This window comes from Taudactylus pleione, unplaced genomic scaffold (genome assembly GCF_031769625.1).
Source record: "Taudactylus pleione unplaced genomic scaffold, aTauple2 ptg000092l, whole genome shotgun sequence".
In the NCBI taxonomy this organism is placed as follows: Eukaryota; Metazoa; Chordata; class Amphibia; order Anura; family Myobatrachidae; genus Taudactylus; species Taudactylus pleione.
In genome coordinates this window covers 7,352,235-7,363,335 of record NW_028284494.1, presented here as the reverse complement: position 1 = coordinate 7,363,335, position 11,101 = coordinate 7,352,235, and the positions used below count along the sequence as shown (strand labels likewise).

The window sequence follows — 11,101 nt, the reverse complement described above, 5'->3', positions numbered from 1 at the left end:
GATAGCGAGCCCTAACCAGAAATTAAGATGGGTTTAGTCGTTTTAGATGGCTAAACCTCGATTTTAGGCGGTGAAGAGGGCGATAATTAGTGAGCGCCCAGAACAATTGAATATCAAACTGGTCGCTCATTAATTATCACGCCCAAAAAAACATTTGAATCGCCCCCTTGAGTCTTAAATATTAGGCAACTTCACTTGAACCTACCCTGCATTTCATCTACTCCCAAAGCATAATTTTTTTTTTGTCTATTTTTCATTTATTAATATTGTAAAATTAACTCAGTAACCAACCTGCTTTCAGTATATAGACTTGGGATCTATTATTCAGAATGCCTGGAACACAGCGAGATCCAGATCGAGACTTTTAGCACCATGCCTAACAAACTAAATTCCTTTGCATTTAATAGACGTCATTTAAGTTCCCCACCTTAAAATGTTTTAAGCAGTGCTCCTCACAGTGACAGTAAAAGAATCTAAAAGCATTGTCTCTTTTCAGCCCTTTTCTAGTTCAACAAGTTTAGAACAGTTACGATACCTGAACACTGTATTCCTTCATACATTTTATCAAGTGCTGCCCTTATTTTGGTAATTACCCCATTCTGACTGAATATCATATTTTGGGGCCAATAAACAATTACAATGATGTTTTCTTTCCTCATCGTGTCCGTGATTTACAGCTGATAAAGATTAGTTCATAAAAATTTGTTAAACATTAGAGATTACCCTGACACAATTGGTTTGTGTACCATCCGCTGGGTTTCCATAAAGTTGTGTTTTTCTTTAACCATATTTACCAGGCTTGGGAGGAAGTCATACAAGGGATGATATGTATAAATAATTTTACTTAGAAAACATTTTCAAAAATAGACTATAATGCAGTGTTAAACCAAATCTCATTAGAAAGTCAAAGACATGTAAAAAATAAATTGGCAATTTTAAGTTACATATACATTTTTTACATTACAATGCAAATAAAATATTTACAGTATATACTAATAAGTCGACCTGCAATTCTGTACTGACAGTTACATTGTGAAGCAGCAGCATGATTGTTTGTTTTTTTTCCACTAAAGTGGTGAAATAAGACAAACTGATTACATGGGTATATAAATAGTATTTGGAATTCTGGTCAGTGCAATGAAAGCTGTAGGGGTCTGTGGGGTCTATTCAGCATTGATTTTTTTACATAAAATATACGAAAACTATGATTTCCATATTTTTTATGTAGCTCCCCTATTCAGCAATGGAATAATGGAGAAGATAACGCAATTATCTTCTCCATTGATTCCCATATCGCTGAGTACCGCACTGTAGGGATCAGGCATTGATCTCTACAGTGCTTTAACACTTTTGTTATTCAGCAAAGCAAAAAGTGTTAAATCACTCGATAAATATTTCCTTTATATAACACCCTTTCAGAATGGCGTTACATGAAGAAATTACTTATATTTCCCGAAAACTGCAGGGACAGAGGGAAATTTTCCCATAAGTCCCTGCAGCATCTTGCAAGCCCGTCCAGTCTCCATTCCAGCTTCCCGGTGATCGTTGGCAGGTAAGTCATCTAGAGGCTTTTAAACCTTCCGAAATTGATTGATCTGTGTATACAGGCTTTATACTAGCCTGTATACATGTATATTTATGTGCGATTATATTTAACATTTATATACAAATGTTAAATATAAAAGCACATAAATATACATGTATACAGGCTAGTATAAAGCCTGTATACACAGATCAATCAATTTCGGGAGGCTAAAGCTGTACTGTACTTACCCCTCTGCGGTCACCGGGAAGCTAGGACGAAGACTGTTCCCGAGCGCATGACTGAGCATGTGCAGGGAACAAACAGAAGGGATTGTTTTCGGAATCCCGAAACCAATCCCTTCTGTGGAAACCGCTGTCCCTGCACAAAATTTTGCTGCATAGGGTACATATTTTATCATAATTGATAAAATATCGTGATGATGTTGCCCGATAATATTCTGGGCAACATCGTCACTCTTGCTGAATAGACCCCTATGTACTAAGCCTTGGAGAGAGATCAAGTGAATGGAGATAAAGTACCAACCAATCAGCTCCTGTCACTTTACAGACTGTGTTTAAAAAAATGACAGTTAGGACCTGATTGGTTGGTACTTTATCTTCATCCACTTCATCTCTCTCCAAGATTTAGTACATAGACACCGTAGTTAGAATCCTTGTAATATGTATGTAGGTATGTACAACAACTATCCAACCTGCGATTTACATGTAGTGTTTCGATTTTACCTCTCATCCTGCTTTGCTTTGATGATAATGGCGGTTGTTAGCCCAAAATGATGAAATACAGATAATTATTAGCCATGGTATTAAACAGTGGAGACTAGTGGCTCTGAAAGGTTGAGCGGGTACAAATTAGCAAGGCCAGGGTTGTCTGGAGGCCAAGACCTGCCAGGTTGGAGGCCAGGTCTTGGCCTCTAGGGTTGTACAAGCCCCCCCAAGAAGGTTTGGCTACAAACCCATCTACGACACCTGTATTAACAATGCTGTGCAGTATCACAGGACAAAAGATTTCCCAGCAGCCCTGTGGAGGGATGGAGGCAGCCATTTTGTGGGCTTAGCAAATATGCATGAATATGTCCCCCCATACCTCAGTGTTGTCACTAATTGCTAGTAAATTGATAAGCTGCCTCATGCCTCTGAAGAGTTGCTAGATCATAGTGAACTATTATGCTCCATTGTAATGCACAAAATTGCAGCCACCACTGTGTTTTGGTAACGAGACAGCATTTTAAAATAATTTTACAGTATTCACAAACGCATTCAATTTAATACTGGTGCAGATGGGCCAATGTTATATTTATTCCATCTTGGCAGGTGCCTTGTTTACTAAAAATATAATAAAGCTGACGCAGTGCAATGTTATAGGTGAACTGTTGGTAAGGCACACTTCATTAATAAATGTTTAGGCGAAAAATCCATTTCATTGAAATAAACCATTTTAGTGGCAGAAAAAGATTTCCTTCATGTTAATTCAGACATTACGAAGGCTAGAGGGGTAAAAGATGTCCAAGAGTATGCACAGCACACCTGACTTGTCAGAAGCGGAAACCTTGATAAGGTCTTTACACCTGACTATCTGCATGTCCAGGTAACATAAGTCCATTGCTAGCATTGCTCGCCCTCTGGTGGTAGCTCTGACGCCTAGCAACATGATTTGGTTTTGGAAGTGTAGTTAGCTGATTGCATAAGTACTCAGTTGGGGACCCATCTAAACTTGTAGCCCCCTCCACTGGTTCTAATAGTAAAAGCATTTCCCTGGGGGAAGGCGAGTGTCCGAATGGTGCAGTGGTCCTTGATAGAGGTCTTGAATGAGATATCTTCTTCTAAGTCAGTGTCAACCAAGTTTAGAGAAGTTTGCACTGTGGAGGTCTGCAGGCCGTGAAACGCTCCACACATTTTGATAGTGGTGGCACCCTCTTCTTGGCAGTCCATGCCTTCCTCGGAATACAGTTTAGGACGCTTGGCCTCACTGTAGATCCCATCCATGTGGGTAATATTGCACTTCTTTGAAATCTCCTGTAATATCTCATCCATCTGATTATAGTCTTGATCACGGCTCGGTGGGTAAAATTCCTCTAAACTTCTTTTTACTGACGGCCTGGAGATTAAACCATCAGGAGAAAGCCGGCCGTTATCTCTGGACGGACGACTCATTAGCTTCTGCAGAACAGACAGCAAAATTAACTTGAGCTCAAGAAACACTATATTTATCAGTGACACAGTTAGACAGAAAGGGAAGATTAGAGGTGTGCCTAGCCCTCCTGCTGCCTGATTCCCCCTTCCTTACACAAACTACAAAGAACATTTATAGAAGAATTCTGTGCACCTTACATTTAAAAACAATAATAATAATTTTTAGGAAGTTATATTTACCAACAAAGTAAATAACAATAATTAAAGAAAATTGTCCCTTTACTACATTTATTTTGCTGCTTGCTGATGTTGCCTCATTAAAAGGAACACACCTGAATTTAGGACTATTATTATTATCTTTTACATTTAAGGTGCCACATAGTTTCCACAGCTTTGTTCAGAGAAAATATGAAAAAAGATCTACACTTGAAAAAATATATATTTTATGTTCCTGAAATCTCAAGAAACACTAGTTTATCCAAAAGCATAATGGTAGGTTAATTGGACTCTGACAAAACTAGCCCTGGCGAGTATGTTTGTGCACAATTGTATGGTAGGGAATGTAGACCATAAGTTCCAATGGGGCAGGAACTGATATGAATGACCAAAATTCTCTGTACAGTGCTGAGGAAATTGGTGGCACTATATAATAATAATAATAATAATAATAATAATAATAATAATAATAATAATTTATAGATGAATGTAATTTCGTTAGAGTTCTGGTGCCCCCAGTGGACAAAGTAGGAAATGACAGTTTGTAGATTTTGCCTGCGCTGTTTAATACATACATCCAATACAGACGCCAAGTGCTGAGCCTGGCCAGCAAGCTCTTTAAGCTGGTCGTTCTTCTCCTTGAGGGACTGGATCTCCTCCTGCTTCTCACTCAGGGTCACATGCAGCTGCAATGGGAAAATAAATTTGTGGTGTGGAATCATTATTCAGACAATGAGGAGGCTGCAGCACTCTCCTCATTGTACATTACTGATTGCCGCCCGGTACTGATATACTATATAACGCCGACATATTACATTATGCATCACTGATTGCAGATATATTATATAGCGCTGACATATTGCATGTGCATCACTGATTGCAGTTACTGATGTTCTAAGTAGCGCTGACATATTACGTTGTGGATCACTGATTGCAGTTATATTACATAGCGCCGACATATTACATTATGCATCACTGATTGCAGTTATATTACATAGCGCTGACATATTACATTGTGCATCACTGATTGCAGTTGAGTTCTACTATTCAGCACTGACATATTACATTGTGCATCACTGATTGCAAGTATATTACATAGCGCTGACATATTGCATAGTGCATCATTGATTGCAATGGAATTATACAATATAGCGCTGACATATTGCATTGTGCATCACTGATTGCAAGTATATTACATAGCGTTGACATATTGCATAGTGCATGATTGCAATTGAATTATACAATATAGCGCTGACATATTACATTGTGCATCACTGATTGCAAGTATATTACATAGCGCTGACATATTGCATAGTGCATCATTGATTGCAATGGATTTATACTATATAGCGCTGACATTTTGCATTGTGCATCACTGATTGCAGTTATATCATATAGCGCTGACATATTGCATAGAGCATCATTGATTGCAATGGAATTATACTATGCAGCGCTGACATATTATATTGTGCATCACTGATTGCAGATAAGATATACTATGCAGTGCTGACATATTACATTGTGCATCACTGATTGCAAGTATATTAGATAGCGCTGACATATTGCATAGTGCATCATTGATTGCAATGGAATTATACTATATAGCGCTGACATATTACATTGTGCATCACTGATTGCAGTTATATCATATAGCGCTGACATATTGCATAGTGCATCACTGATTGCAATGGAATTATACTATCTAGCGCTGACATATTACATTGATTGATTTCAGATGAGTTATACTATACAGCGCTGACATATTACATTGTGCATCACTGATTTCAGATGAGTTATACTATACAGCGCTGACATATTACATTGTGCATCACTGATTTCAGATGAGTTATACTATACAGCGCTGACATATTACATTGTGCATCACTGATTTCAGATGAGTTATACTATGCAGCGCTGACATATTACATTGTGCATCACTGATTGCAGATGAGTTATACTATGCAGCGCTGACATATTACATTGTGCATCACTGATTGCAGATGAGTTATACTATACAGCGCTGACATATTACATTGTGCATCACTGATTGCAGATGAGTTATACTATACAGCGCTGACATATTACATTGTGCATCACTGATTGCAGATGAGTTATACTATACAGCGCTGACATTTTGCATGTGTGCGTGATTGCAGTTATACTGTACAGTGCTGGCATAAACGTGTGTACATTATTGCATACCTGGTTGTTTTGTACCAGAGCATCCCCAAGGGCTTTCTGGTTGTGATCGGCCACGTCCCTCCAGTACTGCTCGGTGTGGATGGGCTGTACACTGAGGAGCTGGCCGGGGTGCATTGCTGGGGGCATGCATTGTTCAAACACGGACACATCGCAGGGGGGGAGATGGAAGTCTGAGGCGCCCAATCCGCTCTGCATGTGAGTGGACTGGTCTGGGGAGAGATGGGGATATCCAGACTCAGCATATAATTCCTCTATAGATTAACTGAATATAAAGCAATAATTAAACTAAATAACCTATAGCGTTATATGTAAATACTTCTTTATAATATACGTTTCCAATGATATATTGCATATCCAGCTGAATAACTACAAGGCTCTGCATGCCCTGACAACGAGGATGTGAAAGTGCATCCTGTAACTTGTAGTCCCACCACAGCTTGCATGACATAATAGGTAAAACTCACCAGCAATAAAGCTGTCCACAGCATCTCTGAATTCCTGCAGATCAAAGTCGGGACCACCTTGCAGGCAATGTCCCTGAAACACACAGACATAGGTGTAATGAGCAAAGACCCCACTGCATGGGCACAAGAGAGGTCCCTTGTGGAACATAGAGTCACATACCTGGGGCTCATATCCATCATATCCATATGCTGGGAAATTAAATGGACAGGTCTGCACTGCCATATCTAAGAATGTGTCTGTATTCCAGAGGCTGGAGATATAGTGATCAGCTGGTGGGCGAGAGAAGTACCGCTGGCAGGCGTGCAGCAGGTGTATAGCAGGTGTACAGCAGGTGTATCAGGTGTCCTCAGAGCCTGGAGAACCTTTTCCAAACCTGTCACTCTGTGCTGTTCCTATACATCTTATGTTGCCTCCTGATTGGTCGAAATTTGGCCAATCTCTGCCCCTCACAGGGGAACATTCCTCAAAGCCCTTCAGTGACAGATTAACCCAGGCTGCCTGCTCCAATGTGCAGAGATCACCCTGGGGCACAGGGCACACAGACTGCCTGGGGGAGCCAGGCATACACACAATGTGTTGTGTTGGAGCCTCCCAGTAATTGCACTTATCACCTACAGCACAATGCACTTCACATAGTGATTACAGGTCTATCCACTGCAGCTATTGTCTAATAAACAATCACAAGACTCATTGGCCAGCCTCAAAATTGCAAATGCGCCCCAACATTCATGTTGTTGTTTTTTCCAAGTTGGCAGGGCATGCTGAGACTTATAGTTCCACAGTTTGGGTCTCAAATTTGATTTACACTGCCAGTCTCTTAATAAAAGTACATTTTTCACAATATAAGAATAATAGTATATACAATATAGACTTATCTTCCCTGTAACGGGGTGTGTGTAGGGGGGGGCATTTAGTACCTGCAATCTCTATATTACTGTTTGGTGTGGTCATAGTGAAACGCCTGACACAGAAAACCCAGTATCTTGTGCTGTTGGCAGGGACACTAACACATAACTGAAATTTGCCCATAATCCTCTTCCAAACACACTGGCAGTGCCAAACATGAAGCAATAGCATTGTGATGCCAAGGTTTATATATAGAAAAGGATATGTGTTACTTGCAGATGGGTGTAACTAGAGGCCACAGAAATTGGGAGAGAACAGCAAATAATGAGCCAGGGTGGCTCAGGGCTGATTGCAACAAATCACAGGCACTCACATTGTTTTATCCCAAAACAGGACAAATGTAACATACAATGTTAAATGTATATTATTTGCAGTTGTAAGAAAAGTTGCTATTATCTTCTACCTATGATTCTCTATTTTTTATAACTCTTAGGTAAATTGTTATCTAGCCTGGCAAAGGGTTAATAAATGATGTTTGATATCCCATATACTAGCTGGCAGGAGTTAGAGGCTGGGGGAGGCCAACAGATTGCAGGGGCTTTTATAGGGGTTGCACTGGTCACACTGGGCTCCACCAGGGAATAACGAATATTACACAGTTTCTGTAGCAACATCAGATCGTTTCCAAAACACAATCACACAGCTAGTCCTGCATGCACCTGCTAGATACATTATACACATGTTCTCCTAGTGCAGTCACCTACTACATAGACTTATACACATGTTCTCCTAGTGCAGGCACCTGTTACATAGACTTATACACATATTCTCATAGTGCAGGCACCTGCTAGATACACTTATACACATGTTCTCATGGTGCAGGCACCTGCTAGATACACTATACACATGTTCTCCTAGTGCAGTCACCTACTACATAGACTTATACACATGTTCTCCTAGTGCAGGCACCTGCTACATAGACTTATACACATATTCTCATGGTGCAGGCACCTGCTACATAGACTTATACACATGTTCTTCTAGTGCAGGCATCTGCTAGATACACTATACACATGTTCTCATGGTGCAGGCACCTGCTAGATACACTATACACATGTTCTCCTAGTGCAGTCACCTACTACATAGACTTATACACATGTTCTCCTAGTGCAGGCACCTGCTACATAGACTTATACACATATTCTCATGGTGCAGGCACCTGCTACATAGACTTATACACATGTTCTTCTAGTGCAGGCATCTGCTAGATACACTATACACATGTTCTCATGGTGCAGGCACCTGCTAGATGCACTATACACATGTTCTTCTAGTGCAGGCACCTGCTAGATACACTTATACACATGTTCTCATGGTGCAGGCACCTGCTAGATCCACTATACACATGTTCTCCTAGTGCAGGCACCTGCTACATAGACTTATACACATGTTCTCATAGTGCAGGCATCTGCTAGATACACTATACACATGTTCTCCTAGTGCAGGCACCTGCTAGATGCACTTATACACATGATCTCCTAGTGCAGGCACCTGCTACATACACTTATACACATGTTCTCATGGTGCAGGCACCTGCTAGATACACTTATACACATGTTCTCATGGTGCAGGCACCTGCTAGATACACTATACACATGTTCTCATGGTGCAGGCACCTGCTAGATACACTATACACATGTTCTCATGGTGCAGGCACCTGCTAGATACACTATACACATGTTCTCATGGTGCAGGCACCTGCTAGATACACTATATACATGTTCTCCTAGTGCAGGCACCTGCTACATACACTTATACACAAGTTCTCATAGTGCAGGCACCTGCTAGATACACTATACACATGTTCTCTTAGTGCAGGCACCTGCTAGATACACTATACACATGTTCTCATGGTGCAGGCACCTGCTAGATACACTATACACATGTTCTCATGGTGCAGGCACCTGCTAGATACACTATATACATGTTCTCCTAGTGCAGGCAGACCAGGGTACCCAGGCAGCTTCATTCTGCAGAATATATCTGGAGCCATCATTTTGCTGCATTAATATGCTGAATATATATATATATCGTTCAAATCAAAATATTTATTATATGGCTACATAAAGCAAAGGACATTTATAGTCTAGGCTCTTTATACCTACTTTTGTAAAACATTTTTACCCATTTTTACAAAAAATGTATGATTCTTTTTCAGCACAAAAATGAATTTAGATAATGATGTATTAATGCTGTGTACTGCCAATATTTTATATTTATATGTGGGATTCATGGTAACAATGTATTATAGTCAGACATATTGCATGGTAAGGGTAAGCACGATTTACCTATGAAGTTTATGGGTAACATACTGTAGAGATGTGGGACTAATGGCAATTATACATACAGTATATAGGATGCATTGTAAATATATACTATTACTAGGCAGGACGCATGGTAATTGAAAGCTTGGAATGAATGGGTAACATTTATTGAGATTTGTGGTTATGTTGGGGTAAATGAAAGTTTAGAAACTCATAACTGCCCAACTACATATATTCTATGCAGCATGGACAAACCTATAGACATACTACTGGTCTGTACAAAGTAACCATAATCCCCAGGAATATCTGCAGACTACTTATTCGGCAGGCAATACCTACAAATACGAGTATTGTCCTTTTACTGCATTTCCCAAGTGCTCAAGTCAGTGTTCCATAATGTAAAAAAAATATACTATGCAAGAAAATAGAAAAGCCAGGTCAGGTGGATCATTAGGTCACTCTCATTAAAGACTGGTTCTTGATGAGTGTGTGTAGGGACACGTCAGGTGTTTATTGTCCCTTAAATGAACGTTTGCTTATTCTCAGTGTATCAGCAATAGTAACACAGAGCCCGAATGCATGGGGCAGACTTCGAAGCGCATCCTTCTGCTCACTTACCTGCTGCGTGAGAGTGCCCCTAGCGGCGTCCTGCTGTATGACAGAGTTGCAATCAGCCAGATCTTGCCAATCAATGGTGACCAGAGCTGCAGGGCAAATAGGGAAATAATATAGTCACACATCAGCAGCTTTGCCTGACATCCCAACTCCAGTACCACAATATGCAGTTTAAAACATTTACCTGCATCGACTGTGCTTGGAGATGGGTCCACATATATAGTCACTGGGCCAGGGGGCTCTGCAAATATTCCTTTTGCTGCCTGTGCATAAACAATTGCATAGTTAGTGCATAAAACAGCCTCATATATATTTCACCTACTATGGCATGCTATGAAACATATGCATCCTACCTTTTTCTCAGCCTTGTCTTGCTTCTTATTAGTTTGCAGTCTGCCGGGTAAATCAGCTATCCTATTTGGGCACAGCCTGTCAAAGGCTTTCCTCCTGTTCTGCATACTGGCAGCTGTGATAACAATCTGATGACAGGATGATCTCTGTATAACTTGTTGGGGTTCTGTATTATGCACAATATCATGCTCATAATGGAATGAACTTATAACTGGCAGTTTGTGACAGACAGACCCAATCACAGGCGCAGTAGCGGCGCTTGTCGCTAAGGAGAAGCGTCCCTAGCAGCCGGCCCTGGCTGTACACACGCAGCAGCATTCAGACACACAGGAGACTACAGCGAGCGCGCCAGTGCCCGGGCTGCACAGAGTGACACACAGCGGAGATCAGGGCGAGCAGTGAGAGTG

General features: G+C 40.6%; 1 protein-coding gene across 2 annotated transcripts; it reads right to left on the bottom strand.

Moving 5' to 3' along the window:
* Nucleotides 1-1,722: 1,722 nt before the first annotated feature.
* MCIDAS (multiciliate differentiation and DNA synthesis associated cell cycle protein) lies at nt 1,723-10,849 on the bottom strand. 2 transcript variants are annotated; one of them, XM_088469475.1, is made up of 7 exons: nt 10,697-10,849; nt 10,528-10,606; nt 10,347-10,432; nt 6,558-6,630; nt 6,094-6,302; nt 4,467-4,577; nt 1,723-3,702 (listed from the first exon to the last, which is right to left on the bottom strand). In XM_088469475.1, exons 1-7 carry the CDS (start codon nt 10,799-10,801, stop codon nt 3,235-3,237), a joined length of 1,131 nt encoding a protein of 376 aa, XP_088325601.1. In that variant the 5' UTR covers nt 10,802-10,849; the 3' UTR covers nt 1,723-3,234. The 2 variants fall into 2 exon arrangements, with proteins under 2 accessions (XP_088325601.1, XP_088325602.1); XM_088469476.1 differs by lacking the exons at nt 10,347-10,432; nt 10,528-10,606; nt 10,697-10,849 and adding an exon at nt 6,718-7,085.
* Between the last annotated feature and the right edge of the window lie 252 nt (nt 10,850-11,101).